The following is a 16,394-nucleotide window of genomic DNA, read 5'->3' as shown; positions in this document are numbered from 1 at the left end:
TTAATAAATATTCCCTTAACCCGGTACTCGACCTTTACAATGACAGTGAAGAAATCACAGCAAATAGTAAACTGTACGATAACACAATAGAATGATAACCGCGGTGCGAGTGCAGATAAACCGAGAGCGAGGCGAGGCTGGCGGCGCGCATGGTGTGGCGGCGAGTCGCGCCGCCGCGCCCGCACTCGCACTGCTGTCCTCAGTCGGGCTGGCCTCGCGCGTCTACAAGGTAATTATCGATCAAGTACAAATACAATCGTTTACGAATTCAAATTTAATTTAAACGCTTATTTACTTAAGGGTCACACACAACTTTATCAAAATAAAGTTAACTTCGAGTAGAGGTAAACAGTTCGCGTTCATGAGCACGAGAGACGAGAAATGTTGGGATATTTATTAGTTTGCGTGGTTGTTACCGGCGGCGCCTGCGCAGCTGCCGTGACCTTGACCGACCGCAGGTGAGAGCAATGATCGACACAGTGCAGGATCACGTTACGACACCGCGGAAACATTACGACTGTCAACAACGGTACACATAGGTGTTTAGAGCGTATTGATATTCGCACTGACTACATTACAGCATGGCGTCCGTGGACTACAGTAAAGTGCCGATCGTGGAGAAGCCGCTTCACGTCCCGCCCTTGCAGGAGATCGCAGACGGTAAGAAAGATTTTTGATGGTGTTTTTGATAAGTACAACAGCAGAGCGCTGAATTAAGTAAATTGAGGCTTGTTTAACGTTCCAGTGCTGTCTGGCGGGTTGCCGGCGACGTTCGAGTCGGTGTCGGCGGCTGTGGTCGAGTGCCCCGACCTGACGCAGCCGCCGTACAACCTCACCTCGCCGGGTCAGTGATATATATACACATACACAAACTCACGCCCGCTATACCTAATGGGTTGAGGAGAGGACAACTACACGTAACCAGAACACAATATCATCCCAACCTTATAATTAAATATATTAGATATGAATGGGAAGACGTTCTACGTTTTGTATATGCCTTCCTAACGATAAAAAGAACATATTACGTAATAATTTTGACGACGATTTAGTTACAGTTTAGGTATTTTTGAAGTGTTACAAACACATTGATTTGTTTTATAGTTACAAGTATATGATGTCGGTTATCTGTCGCACTCGTAGATACCTATTGGTTGTTGTAAACATAATTATCTTCACTTTACTTACTGACATTATGTAATTACTCTTGTATTGTGTTAAATGTAATCACTTGCGTAATTAACAAGATTACATATAAAATTTGTAATATACTTTAAAATCAACTTCACGCCATACTATTTTTGAGGTGGATATACAGATAGCAATAGATGGTGTTGTAAATCATGTATGAATTAGCATATTGGAAAAGACGTACTAGGATGCAATTCTGTGAAGTACCTATCGGTATATACAATACAGCTGACGTGTATCAGGTCTGTCGGGCGATGCGAAGTTGGTGGAGATCGGCGGGCCGCCGTACCTGCTACCGCTGGTGCAGCGAGACAAGCTGTACGACCTGGCGGCGCTGGCGCGGCAGCTGCGCCGCGACCCCGCCTTCATCGCCGGCGCCGGCGCCGGGCCCTGGCCGCACGTCGGTGTCAACTGCGAGGTACCTAACTTACTAAATTTCCAATTTAGTCAAGTGGAAAATGGTGCTATTTCTACACTCGCTATGTGTTAATATCTATAACCGTGTCCTGGACGCAACTTGTTAATTATTTTGAAAAAGTTAATACGTTACCGATTCTACTCATCGAAACGTTTGCTTTAGGTTCGCATGTGACGTAATTCAGTAATTAGTAGATACGAGTACCATGTTTAGAGAACAATATTATGTGTATTTGACCAATTTTATCTAAGGCTTTTGTAGTTCTTGTTACATCACGTGTAGGATACTCATGGTGACGTGGTTATGAACGTTGCAGGGCATAATAAACCTGAGCGTGCGCGACGGCGCCGTGGAGCAAGGCACGCGCGTCACGTGCGTGCACCCGGCGGGCGCGGCCAAGGGCCGCAGCGGCTACCTGACGCGCCGCCTGCCGCCCACTGAGACGCGCACTGCGCTGCTCGGGAACTACCTGCTCTGCGACGGACGGCCCGGCAAGGTTAGGTGTACCTTCCCTTTCAATGATAATGTGTTTACTTGCAAACTTTCAACCAACTGTACACTGTATGGTGCTCATGTGACTCATGCTATCGAGTTACCTAACGTAAAAAAAACAATAACTAAAAGCAATCCCATTTTAAGGTTATAATTTATGTAGCAGCAGAGAAGGTTCATTCAGATTTTGTAAATCTTAAAATATGTCTTTTTATTTGATTTCAGGTCATCAAGGTAGTGGCTAAGAAACGTATCGGGGAATCGAACTTTATTACTGCTATTAGAGAAACGCTTAAAAATCATTACGGGGAGAAAGTAGTCGGTAAGTTATTTGTTACTACAAAAAGAAACAGACAAGTTGCTTTGCAGATATGAGGACCCTACACTAATATCCCACTGATATATAGGTCCAAGGCAATCATTCGATCCTTTTGTTTGAAATAAACAGGCATTGAGCTACTTACGTAAATAAGTTTCCCCTCGTGTTGGTACGATGTACGTGTTGTGTGGTGTGGGCCAGGTATGGGCGGCACGTTCGTGGTGCGCGCGGGCCGCGTGAAGCACCACGTGATGCCGGACTTCAGCGCCGCGCCGCTGTGCAGCGACAGCGACGTGGACGCGTGGCTGCACTACTTCGAGATGCGCGCGCCCATCACGCACGTTGGCACGCTCGTCACCGGCGACCACGTACGTAGCGATATACTTCCCAACTGATACTTTTATACTAGGCACGTAATAGGTCAGAGTACAGCTTAACGAGTTCTACAAGATAACGGAGACGTTCTGGCACCACTGCTTATGTGTTTTCTGATTTGTTTTTTTATTAAAAAAAGTAATAATAAAAATTAAATTAACAATAATAGTAAAATTGAAAATTGTCGTGTTGCAATAACTTTTACGTTGTTTTACGAGAGCTATGTGCCATTGTGCTGTGTCATGTGTGGCAGGGTTTGGACCTGCGCGTGCAGCACTTCCACGGGTGGGGCGAGCACGGCGACGGCGGGCACTACCACTACGACGTGACGCCGGCCAGCGTCGAGTACGAGGCCTACCTCACGCCCGCCGCCAGCGTCGTCCGCGTCGACGCGCCCGCTACCACGCACGCCATCGGCCGCGACTAGAACGTACCGCGCCTCCACTAACAATTGCTTTACAACTTTATCTATCTCACTGATAGATAATTCTATGTATGTAATTTTCAACTCACCTTTTGTTTCATATGGATGTATACTTTCAAATAATGTGTAAATATTATTAGAGCGAAGTTAAGGTAAAATAAGAAAAGGAACGATGAAAATAAAAGAAATTGTAATGACAACAAGTTTGGTGTCATATTTATTTACATCACTCATGGCATTGCGATTTTTACCATTTCTTCGTCCGCTGCTGCGCGCGCAGCGGAGCGTACCTCCCGTTACAGTCCCTAGTAGACATTAAATACATTGATTCAATATTATGTTGATCAGAAGGTATATAGCTTGGAATGGAACAGTATTGAAATGTACATTATTTTTTAGTATAACTTGATAAATCGAATGCCGAGTGGCGTTTATTACAGGTAGTCCATTAAAAATAATGATTACATACAAAAATACGAATGACTATTTTATGTACAACATTTAAGATAACAGCATTTTATAGAATTTTATGCGAAGACAATTGATGATTTCAGTTTTTAAATTCAGCCTAAATATAGAATATTATCGAGACCGCAGACGGAGGCGGTGCGTCGCACCATCGGGCTGGGCCCACATTTGTGACATAGCTCTGTACAAGTATACCATATATCTAAATACTAAAACCAATATCTACCGAAATCTATAAAGGCGTAATAACAATATAGGCGTAACCAATACTTGCGTGTGCGCACTATCAATCGATGCGATACGCACCATTGCTTACAATACACGTACAAAAATAACATTAATGTTACACAGCCCGTTGTCTAGCGCACTACTAAATATATCTATAAATTTAAGACTCGGCCGCCATGACTTGTCCTGCTGCCGCCAACTGTGAGCGACGATAATTACGGCCACGGTGCGCGCTGTGTCAAGCCAAGTGTACGTGTTGTGTCTGGTGCTTTTTTGACTGTGCGTTCTACGAGTTACTGTTTGTGTTGTTCACTCGCTGTTTATCTTTGTACGAGATGTAACGAGCTGCAGTACTCGCAGTTCGCGCAGTGGCCGCTACGACACAACACGAGCGTGTCCACTGTAATCATACACTTATTTACAATGACCGGCGTGATGAATGAACAATGTGCGGTGTACGTGTAAATTAACACCTAATGGATAAAACATGAAATGGTTGCTAAAGCGAATAAACATTAGATGACCATGTAGAGTTCGTCGATGAAAACATATGACCGTATGCACATCAACACCATCAATGTACTTCTGGCGTGTCCCTGTCAGGGGCGGCGGCAGGGTCACTGGGAGGGCCGCGGAGCAGTGTAATATTTACTCCTAAATTTTCTATCAAGATTGTTGACAAGTTCTTCGTTAAAAAAACTGCATTAGGTTAAACAATGTGTAGTTGGTGGAAGGCAGATCGAACAGTCGGCGTAGTTGGCGTGCGCGCGCGCCCTAGGAGCGGAAGAAGCGCACGGCGCGCACCACGTAGCGCCGGCAGATGGGGCACTCGGCCAGCTGGCGGGCGCACTGCGTGCACGCCGCGATGTGCCCGCACTCCAGCAGCACGCACTCCAGCCGCGCCGCCATGCAGATCTTGCAGCACTCCTCCAGCGGCAGGCTGTCCACGTCTGCGGAACACACCACGTGGTGAGGCGGACCTCGTCTGCACGTCTGTCGCGCTCGGACGTTACACGGTGGGACACAAGACACATCAAGAAAATAAAAGTCCGACCTAGCTCTGTTCGTCAAATAAAAACTCACGTGATGTATCCCTTCAAAGCTCGTCTAAGTGATATTGAACGATCCGTCTGCGTCGGCCGAGGCTATGAATTAAATGCAATAAAATTAACATTATTTTGCAATAAAATGCATTAACAGAACAACGGCTTTCGGGTTAAATGTATTTTTTTATCATATATTGTAGATTTATCACGTATCTCATTTCTACTTGGCCGAACAAATGGGGAGCGCTGAAGGTGCCATACTTTAATAATAATAATTCTTTATTATACTTTAATTTAGTTTTAGAGACCAGATGCTCCTAATAATATATAATGGTTTGTCTTGTCCCCCGGTGCTATCAGGGTGTGTGAGTGGTTAACGTGTGTCCGTACCGTCTTTATACTTGTGGTGGTCGCGGTAGAGCGTGCGCGCGCGCTCCAGCAGGTCGGCCCGCTCCAGGCAGCCGCGGTACTCCACGCGGTTGCGCGCCAGCAGCTCCTTCAGCTGCTTCACGGACAGCGCCTCCAGCTCCGCCTCGCGCGACACCAGCGACAGCGACACCGGCTCGGGGCCCGCGCTGCACTCTGCCGCCACACAACGTACTTTATGGATCTAGCTCATCAACTAATGGCGCAGCTGTGGCTCCGGCGCTCTTATAGACATATATTATACACAGAGGTTCAAACGTTACCAGGGTCGTCCATGAGCGGCTCGTCCTGCAGGCTGCTGGAGTCGGGCGTGTGCGCCGACTCCGAGCGGTGCAGCTCCAGCTCCGACGCGGCGCGGCGGGGCGTGCCCCCCTCGGCCTCCGCCCCCGGCCCCGCCGGCGGCGGCCGCGGCCCGCCCGTGCTCGGCGGGCTGCTCGCGCGGCTTTGCCCCGGGCTTGCCGAGTTCTCCGTCATCAGCACTTCTGAATCTGCGAGTGTTTCACGAATCGGTCATTTATGAGACATTTGCATTCAGATATTACGAATTACATAATATTACCCGCAATTTAAATGGGATCGATTTTTGTAGGACAACCGTACAACATTAATATGCAAATGTTTAAATACGCTGGAGGTAATTTTTTTGCATAGTATACGGGTTACATTATATATGATAATTTTCAAACATGGAATAGATGAGGATGAGAGCGTGTGCAGCACCTCCGGGCAGCGGGTCCGCGGGCCGCTTGACGAACTCCCAGCCGGCGTCGTCCAGGTCCTCCACCTCGAAGCAGTCGGCGCTGTCCACGCGCGCGCTGCCCGCCGACGCGCTGCGCGACACTAAGCCCCCCTCGCCCGCCGCCGCCCCCGCCCCCGGCACCGGCACCACCAGCTCCGGCTCGCCTCCTACGTCACGACACAACGTCAAACATCACTCAACTTTTAGCATTGCTCAAAAGAAACTGTTCATACATAACTATCCGAAACAGAAAAGAGAACAGTGGATTATTCGATATCTATCCGATATAACAATATTGTAAAGACTTCATAAACGGTAGCACAAAGTGCGGGTTACCTGGGTTAATGGTGAAACGCTCGCGCCGCGGCGGCTGCGGCGGTGGCGCGGGCGCGTGCGCGTGCGCCGTGTTGAAGCAGCTGCCACCTGTGGTGAAATGATTTTCATTAACAAAATGGGTTTTTAACTGTTTTGAATTTAAATTGGACATATGAGTATAGAAGTAACTTTTTGTGCAATTTATTTAAATCCACGACTCGCGACGTAGAAGATATTGGTAATTTCTGAGAAAGCCTGGTATTATTGAGTAGACCTTTACAATCTAAATATGTTGAAATCGCTGTGTGGTTATGTTACGACTACAGTGGCTACGAATGTGGTCTTAAAAATGATGGACTATCTATTATCAGTGATAGCTTGATAAGCTGCGAGCCTGTCAGCGTTATGATGTATCACACCCATTGGTAAGCAGAGTGGTCACAAATGACCTGTCCAAAAAATCTCTTAAGGCGATGGCCCGCTGCCGCGCGGATTCGGTATGTTATATTCATCTTGCGACTTGATTCAAATGCAAATGTTTAAATACACTGGAGGTAATTTTTTTGCAGCCTGTTGAACAAAATCATGATTTCTGTTTCAGCCACCATTATCAACTAGTACATATCACTAATGAGATTTTAAATAGGTTTTAACGATTTAAAAATAATCCGTCGAATTCAATTTGTTCAAGGGTCTAGGATAATCAACTTGGAAACAACAATAGTGTACCAGATCACTACTGGGCACAGTTGTAGCTGCACTGATAGTTACAGAGATGTCATCTACATTATTTTTTGTTGTAATCGCCTTATACGTTATTTATCACGCACAACCACCACTTAGTGCATATAAGGTAACTATACTGAAGGTCTACCGGTGCCCCGAACCAGACCCGCCCTACGAGTCAACAGGCAAAGTGGTCTTCAGCATACAACCATATAAAAAATTTAACAGAATCCTCGTCAGAGGTAACGCCACAGTGAATAAAGACTTCCGGCTACTGGTAAGACTCACCTCAGCGTTGGAGAAGAATGGGAAGATTTCTCATAACGAAATCGATTTCAAGGACATGACATGCAGGAACATGTTCGTGAAGATTGCTATGGCGGAGTTACACCTGCCCTACGATACAGACACCTGCATGGTGCACAGAGGTAACTACACGTTCGACAAGATTGACCCGAACAGGATAGACAGCGCCAACAGCATGATGCCGGCGCGGGAGGCGGGCATCAACATCTGGCAGCTGAGCATGTACGGCCCCGACGGAACTTACTTCTGCGTCAGGCTGCGAGTCAGGATCGCCCACGCTAAGTGACGTCTCTGTTCGATAGTACTCTATTACCTTAATTAGTAGGAAATATATTTATGTTAGTCGGTCTTAAGAGAATGTAGACAGTGTTACCGCGGGGCGGGGGCGGGGGCGGCGGCTGCGGCTGCGCGGCGGGCCGCAGGTCGAAGGCGGAGTTGAGCAGCTCGTTGATGTTGCTGGTGAAGCCCTTGAGCGACGTGAAGGCGCCGCCCGCGCCCGCGCCGCGCGCGCCGCGCCGCCGGTACGCCGCGCTGTTCACGTGCGACACGCATAGCGACACCAATTCGTCTTTTTCTGGAAAATTTTAAACTACATTATTTACTAATTGGCTAGTGTCTTGTACACTTGATTTGGATTATAATACAATAAAGAAAAACATTCAAACGCAATATTTTTAAATAGCTGCTTGCTTCTGAAGATTATATGAACCATTGATGGCAGCAAAATTTATATATATGTATATATCACTAGTTGGTATATAGCTGGTATGTAGGTATTTTTTAAGGTATTTCTTTAGATTTTTAATTGAATGATTAAGCTATTAAAAAGAAACTAGTTTGAATAGTTTATGCTTCTAATAAATATGATGAGGGTTAGTGATGGTTATTATTATCAAAGCCATTTCATTAAGTTTGTTAATCACTCACTCTTAGAACACTTTACCCTTTGTATTTGATGAACATAGATTATATTAAATTTTATTTATTATAAACGGCATTTGGCAATGACAATTTGGGTAGACCTAAAGTAGAGGTCACATGAATGTCAAATATACACAATTTTTACTAAAATAAACACCATCCAACTGACTTAAAAGCTAAAACTAGAGAAATAAGGCCAATTAAGACAAAATCTTGAAATGGTTTTAGAATTAGCATAACTTATTTTTTCCATAAATACCGAATTCCCAATGAAGGAATAATCAGACAACAGTCCCCAAAAAAATAAAGATGGTGCTGTACTGAGTTGCCTTTGTTTAACCTTCTCATTTCATGGACAAACTTTTTTTCTGGATTAACTTTCAGTCCATGGTACATGGTTGAAAATATTTCTGTACAAAAGTGTTAAAAATCTAGATTTTTCATTCAGCCATAACTTTTTATTGACAGCATATTTTTTTATGTGGTCTTAGTATTCATTACTGAGTATTTAATGAGCTACTCAGTTATATAGGTCTTGTTAGTGGTGTACATTTGGACCACTTTTGGATAATCTCCTTTCTAATGATACACGGATTATAAATTTAAGCTTAAGCTTAATAGTAACTTGTTGATTGTATTAATTATGTTTGATAGATATCTGGTGCTCATGCCAAGGTAAAGGAGAAATCCACAAGGGAATGTTTACGGATGATTTAAGATTTCAGAAAACCAACACTCAACCCAAGTGCCACATAGACACAGAAATTGGAGAAATACCCAAGTACATTGGAACACAGGTCACATACAATATAGAATACATACATTATATAGGTACTTGCCTGTTATTAGATTAAGATTATTCTAATACAGTACTAAGTTCTAGTAAGTGTACAGTGTTCTGAGGGCTGCCAATTACAATACTTAATTTAACCGTCATTACTTACTTAAGTGGGTAATACTACTTATGGAAGATGGTTTTATAATAATCAGGTAATATTTATTTATTTATCACACAAATCACAAACAAGAAATTTTGAATAATGAAGGCACAATATAAATAAGTAGGCTTTACACTTGACAAATCACTGAACTAATTAATTGTCTAGCCTAGGTTCAATTTTATTACTATGTTAATTATTAGCATGTTTTGATGAATAACCACCACAAACAATAAATATTTATAGGCACCATGTAGGTGAGCCAGCACGGGCAAATACTGCAAGATCAAATATTCGAGGAGGGCCAAGGTAACCCTAGTTCAGACTGTGGTGGGAAGCCGAGAGTAGCCGTTCTACACATAGTATTTCTTACTTATTCTATGCTCCAGTCTACACATAATATTTGAAATCATATGATATTCAGCTATATATTACTAGTAAGTAGTGATAAGTTGTGGTATTATTTCATAACTGATTCTGCGAAATACAGGAACAAAATCGGTTTACAATGAAGTTAATAAGTTAGCTAGTGAAGGTATTCAACTCAACTTATTAGCATAAAGCCAATCGCTTATGCATTAAAGATTCTAGAGTAATAAGTCTCCTGTAAGTAACATTGATGCGAATAGAGGAAGAAAGTGGTGTGTGACAATGGAACCTAATCATAGTTGAATAAGTATGTATTATGAACGATGTGTTTGATTGTTCTAGAATTTTTATTGGTTAGCAATATGTCTGTTTGGTGAGCAATTGAACAGGAAGCGCTAATTTACCGACACAGCCGCGTGTGGATACATTCTGGCGCTGCAGGAAGCACTGCAGGTCGCGGGCCTTGAGGTGCGTGATGGCCTGGCGCGCCAACGGGCGGGTGGAGAGCGCACGGCACGGCGCGCACATACCGCCACCGCGGCGCAGGCACGCGGCGCAGTACAGCCGCTCACACTCCGAGCAGGCCCGCTTGCGCCGAAACACGCTGAACTGTACACCACAGCTTTCGCACGGCATCTTACACCCACCTCCGACCGCTATCATCTACGAAAAACATATTCCGAACCCTGCGAGCACATCGAACTCTTATATTACATATTCACTCATTGCGTTCACTATTTATTTATACTATTAACAAGAATATGGCTTTTCCTTTGTTAAGATTACACAGCATTGGATAATATTTTTTGGGAAGAATTATGTAGTGTATAAACCAAAACATCACACAGCTGCCATTTTTTTTTTTTTTTTTTTGGTTTGGTTTTCCCCGAAGGGTAAGGCAAAGGGAACTATGCCCATACAGCCATGTCTGACGTATTTTTTTTCTTGATGATTAATGAAATGATGAAAGGTGATGATGATGAAACCTAAGCCCCCACCCTCGGAGTAGACTCCTACTCCGAACCCCAAACGAATTAACTCAAAAGTCCGCATAAACTTTTGAGTTATGAAGCGGCTTCCTGACACGAAGCGAAAATAGGCAGATACACTTTGTTTATTGAATACTCCAATATAATAACACTCGCGAATGTCTTCCGACTAACTTAATGCGATCATTAACCACAAAACACCACTTCGTATTAATTATTTAGATTATTCAATGAAGAAAGCAACTGTCCCGTTCCCGCCTCCCGCCAAAAAGCCCAAAAACTCACACAGCTGCCATCATGTCCGTCCGTGGTTCTCAACAACGTTCCTTTTTACGATAATAATGTCAAACGTCAAAATAAGAAACTGTTTTTTTATAACAGTTTGTTGAGAATCGCATATAGATATTATCCTGTATTGAATTGATCGAGGCTTATACTGTTGTGTAAGTTTTCAAAATAAGTGAAATATATAATTCATTTAAATAAAAAGCTGTGATATTTGCGTCAAACGAAATACCTTATATTTTTTAAATTACAACTACTAAAGCAACGGTCATTACTATTCTGCCACTGTCGAGATATTCTGCTTAATGAATGTGTGGTGTATGGAACATTTATTGATGTAGCTATAATATCGTCACTGGAAAGGCAAAATTACGTAAGCGCCAAAAGGCCATTTCGAGAAAAAGCCGTTTAAAGTTTCATTTTTTCGTTTTTTTATCATAACTTTTTACCCAATTATCCAATTTAGATGATGTCAAGGTAAGGTTACATTGTTTTTTAATTTTCTATGTCCAGCAATACATATTATAACTGTTGGATTGCTATTTTAGGATATAGTGGCGCTTACGTAAAAATGACTTCAGTTTACAGTAAAGCAAATTTACTTAACCGCCATCTGGTTAAAATATTATTTGGAAGCAAAATTACTTACAGCTCTTAAGACAATGCATACGAGAACGACAATATTTCTTTAAATATAATAATACTGTAATGTTAGCGGAGTAAAAGTTACTGTAACGACTTTTACACATCTGCTCTCATTATGTAAAAATTGCCTAAAAAGTGATCGATTGATTATGTCAGTTCACCAAAAATTCTTTAAAGTAAGTTTTTGTAATATCTTACATGGGTAAAAAGACGTAAGAGACAAATAATTATTCTTAATACCTCCTTAAACTACTTATTACTTCAATTGATTTATAAAAATGGCTATTAAAATACTGAAGTGTCAGAAATAAAGTTTCATAAAATATAAATAATAGCGTACAACCCGTTATCTGTTTGTAAAAGTTTCTTTTTAACACTTTCAAAGACAGAACGTATACGGACGTTCCGATTCCAAGGTGCCATACTACCTATTATGAACCACCAATGACCCATGGTCTCTGTCCGTGAAAGGGTTAAACGGTTTTATTTAGCTAAACCCGTACGGTATATTTGTATCAAAATTAGATATTGCAATTTAAGTACCTTCCTGTTGTCAGATTGATCTGAAATTTGGTACGCACCTTTAATTCCGATGTCAATACAATATAATAAAATCAATAACATTATAAATCTAAGATGGCAGCCGGTACATAATGGGGGATTACATATTTTTCCAAACCCCCTCAATATGGGTATCAAATGAAATAGCTACACAAGTAGAATACTGTGATTATGTCAAAATTTAAAATCCAAGATGGCCGCCGTTTCAAAATAGCGGACTAGGTACATATTTTTCCACAACCCCCTCAATATGGGTATCAAAGATAGGACTACACTAGCAGAATACTGTCATTATGTCAAAATTTCAAATCCAAGATGGACGATATTACAAAATGACTGAAAGAAGGATGTTGCCCTTAATTTTGTCATTGTCATCCACCGTCCATAATATGCAGGGCAGCACAGTGGATCGCTGGGTGGGGTCGCTCCGCGAAGCCTGTGAAATCCCCAGGAGGCTTCTGAGCTTCTGGAAGGAGATAGGTTGGCTTACGTAGTCAACAATTACACGCATAATGGGCCACCTTAGAGTCTAAATGCGGAAAACAGAGCCCACTAACATAACATAACATATGCAGGGCAGCACAGTCGACCATGCAGTAGTATATTTGGGCTCAAAATTATTTGAATTAGGACAAGCATACGTGGCTCTAAGTCGAGTCAAGTCTCTGGAAGGGTCAAGTCTTTTTAATTCCTCAATAATTCCCCTTATTGTTTTTAAGAGTATTTACCACGAAGTTTAATACACTTTTCCATTCGCTCGAACCAGGTGTTATTTAACATTTATTCCACTCCAAAGTAGAAGTGTTCAAAATGGCTGACTTGAAAGCGTTGGCCGCTTCTTCACCGCACTGGAACCTTTGACCGCGAAGAGTTTCTTTTTTAATTTTAGGAAATGTAAAGAAATCATTGGAGCTTAGGTCAGGACTGTATGGAGGATGGTCAAGAATTTCTACGTTTTCCTGCTTCAAATAATCGTTTGACGAGCGGTGTGTGAGCTTGCGTTGTCATGGTGCAGCATCCTGCACTCCTGCGCATCATCATGCGTCGCTTTGGGTTAGATTTTCGAAGTTCGGCGATGACTTGTGGTATACCAATCTGCATTAACCGTCCTACGATCTTCAAGTGCAATTGTCGCAACATGACCGATTTTCTCCACGAAGGTAGCCACCATCTTCTTTGAAGTGCTTCGAGAGCGAACAACTTTGACTCGTTTTGGAAGACCCAAACTGTGGATTGTTGTTTGGAATCAGGATAATAGCATAAATCCAAGATTCATCACCACTGATGATGTCGTACACGTGATTTGACTCTCCTCGGTTGAACCTCTGAAGAGTTTTCTTACACCATCTGACGCGGGCTACCTTATGATCGTCAGAAAATGCGGGATGCAACGGCAAACTAGTTTTCTCACACCAAGTGCCTCATTCAATATCGTTTAAATGGTTGTCCCTGAAATGCCTAATAACGCCTCTATTCTCGGTATGCCACATGACGATTTTTGAGGATTAGTTGTCTCACAGCAACGATATTATCTTCAGTGAAGGCGGATGTCCACGCTCGAATTCTAAATACCAACGTTCGATGGCTCGCAGACATGGCACTTCATCGTGGAATAGAGATTTTAACTGTCTGAAACACTGAAGTCGCAGTAGGCCTCTTCGAAAATTATAGAAAATTTTTCTTTGTAAGATTCATTTTCGGACGTGACCTGACAGATTCAAACCAACGCTGTGACTAAACAATTGCATTAATCCTAATGCTTTCAATTGTTTTGATATTTGAAATTCCAACAAATTTGAATTTTGAGTTCTCAATTCAAAATTGGCGCTAAATATGCAAACGACAGAACTTAAAAAGTATAACAAAGTCGCTTTTTCTGTCCCTATATCCCTATGTACGCTTAAATCTTTAAAATTGCGCAACGGATTTTGATGCAATTTTCTTTAGTAGATAGAGTGATTCAAGAGGAAAGTTTATAGGTATGTATAATAACATCCAATAAATAGTGAAGAAATACTGTTATTTTTGAGGATTTTAATGTGATGTCGTAAATAATTTCATTTTTCCTCAGCATTGCATCCGAGCGAAGCCGGGTCGCTAATAAATTATAAAATCAATTCTAAAATAGTTTTACTTTTAGATCTATTGTTAAAAAATAACTTCCTGGGAAACTTACTGCTAGCCCACAAACTTGCTTAATAACAGCATAAAAATGCGAAGGCAAATTTACGTACACGCCTTACTTATTCTAAATACTGTAAGTCAAAATTACTTATACGCCATTCACTGCATAAACATGCTAAGACATTTTTTTCTTATACGCCTTACTTATTTTAAAAGCTGTAAATAAAAATGACTTATACATAGTCTATTTTTTATTTTCAGTAGTCCAAAATTACTAATAAAATTATACTTTTCAAACTATAGAATGCCAAATTTACTTAAAGTTAATATGTAGTTATTATATATGACCACAATATTACTTATACACCAGTCACGAAAAAAACACCAAAATCTTGTCGTTTAAGAAACTGGAATTGAAAAAATTCAACTATTTTCAAATTTACGTAAGCGCCAAAAAAGTGCTCGTATCGCAATGCTACCCAGACAGATCGACGCAGAATGAAACGCTGATTCCGAATATATAAAAAACCCAAAATACCTATTTTGGCGCTTACGTAATTTTGCCTTTCCAGTGACGATATGGTACTACAGTAACATTGTTCCCGCAATGCACAAAATTTGCCGCCCTTGTCATTCTTGTCTCACAAGATAATAAAATGCGCTCTCCCACTGTTTTCGCTTTCGCAATGGGATTAATTGGTTGAAGCTACTTTTAAATAATAATAGGTAATAATCAAATTATAACAGATACTAGTTTGTGTAGATACCTACTTACATAATACATCATCATCAGCTTGTCATCAGCCGTACAACGCCCATTGCTGGGCATAGGCCTCCCCTAAGGATCTCCACGACATAATACATAAATTATACCTATTCAGTACACATTTATTTAAAGATACATAGTAGAGAAATAATCTAACTTTGCACATGCGCAGATTTTCTTATTTTTTTCTTAGAGTATTTCACAGACTTTGATTTGACGAAAAGAAAAAATGTTTGCGGTAAAGGTGTAGGTAAACCAAGTGTAAACATTGCTGACGTAGATAGATGACGTTACCTACGTTCGCACAACGGGCGAAACCGTGTGCGTGTGTGACAAGGACACCATGCTTGCGGATAGCGATGAGTAATTTCAATTCGCTCGCTCACAGCTGAGGTGTCCGAGTGGTTAAGGAGTTGGACTTGAAATCCAATGGGTTTTACCCGCGCAGGTTCGAATCCTGTCCTCAGCGAATTAATTTTGTACTTTTTATTTTTTATTATACTTTTTAGTTTCCCTACGTCAAGTAAAACTACAATTTGTATTGATTAAAACACGATTAACATAAAAAAAAGTTTCTGTTAATTATTTTCATTATGTAATCTAATCATACCTACTAGAAATACCAACGCACCGTTCATGGTCATAGCCGAAAAGCGAAAATTATAAATGTTTCATGATGTGATAGTCCGACGTTAGCGTCACTTCATATATTATGTGACATGCTAACATGATGGCTACCAAATACAACCAATAGTAAAAGTACTCGTTAGTCTCTTGTGGATTTGTAGTAGGTCGTCCACCTCGAACACTTAAAGATGTTACCGTGTAGGTACTACTTACCATAATGAGACGTTATTGGTACTCTCATAATCATAACCTATCTTGTTATAAGTAGATACATATCTATCCTCATGCCCATAAGTCTTGATGGTGGTAGACAGAGCCTCATAAAACACCCTGCAACCGCTCTTGATACTATGGTGATAGATCAGCCCAATATGACGATCGTGTCTTGTACTGAACGAAAGTGTTCTTTATTCTAGTCGAATGTATGAAAAGTAAAAATAACGATTTGTTGGCAAATCGGGGGCGAAAAGCTAAGCATAACTGAAGTCAGTCTCTGAGGCGCTCCATCCATTGGAGGGCCACACTCGCACTCGTTCCACTCGGCATTCGCCGGCAAAGAGATCTGGGTTAAGTACAAGTTATTACTGCGAGTTCCAGAGCGGCGGCGAGCGGCGTGAGTGATGCGAGCTTGGCGGTTCATTCGGCCGGGGCCACGGGAGGCGAACATGCAGCCTCGATATTATTTTCAGATTATTG

At 41.8% G+C, this 16,394-nt stretch overlaps 2 protein-coding genes and 1 non-coding gene across 3 annotated transcripts; 2 read left to right on the top strand and 1 right to left on the bottom strand.

Moving 5' to 3' along the window:
* Nucleotides 1-73: 73 nt before the first annotated feature.
* LOC126367585 (ester hydrolase C11orf54 homolog) lies at nucleotides 74-3,422 on the top strand. The gene is made up of 8 exons (XM_050011172.1): nucleotides 74-229; nucleotides 581-660; nucleotides 746-844; nucleotides 1,434-1,609; nucleotides 1,926-2,105; nucleotides 2,327-2,423; nucleotides 2,622-2,788; nucleotides 3,049-3,422. Exons 1-8 carry the CDS (start codon nucleotides 150-152, stop codon nucleotides 3,220-3,222), a joined length of 1,053 nt encoding a protein of 350 aa, XP_049867129.1. The 5' UTR covers nucleotides 74-149; the 3' UTR covers nucleotides 3,223-3,422.
* Nucleotides 3,408-10,952, bottom strand: LOC126367583 (E3 ubiquitin-protein ligase RNF34). Its single transcript, XM_050011169.1, has 7 exons — nucleotides 10,106-10,952; nucleotides 7,847-8,047; nucleotides 6,463-6,549; nucleotides 6,108-6,293; nucleotides 5,651-5,875; nucleotides 5,352-5,543; nucleotides 3,408-4,865 (listed from the first exon to the last, which is right to left on the bottom strand). Exons 1-7 carry the CDS (start codon nucleotides 10,362-10,364, stop codon nucleotides 4,690-4,692), a joined length of 1,326 nt encoding a protein of 441 aa, XP_049867126.1. The 5' UTR covers nucleotides 10,365-10,952; the 3' UTR covers nucleotides 3,408-4,689.
* Nucleotides 10,953-15,458: 4,506 nt separating this feature from the next.
* On the top strand, nucleotides 15,459-15,540 carry Trnas-uga (transfer RNA serine (anticodon UGA)). Its single transcript has one exon. It is a non-coding gene; the product is annotated as a tRNA-Ser (tRNA).
* The last annotated feature ends 854 nt before the right edge of the window (nucleotides 15,541-16,394 follow it).

The sequence above is a fragment of the Pectinophora gossypiella genome, chromosome 6 (genome assembly GCF_024362695.1).
Source record: "Pectinophora gossypiella chromosome 6, ilPecGoss1.1, whole genome shotgun sequence".
NCBI lineage: Eukaryota > Metazoa > Arthropoda > Insecta > Lepidoptera > Gelechiidae > Pectinophora > Pectinophora gossypiella.
Note: the sequence above shows the minus strand (reverse complement) of the source record. Positions and strands in the feature narration are given on the sequence as shown.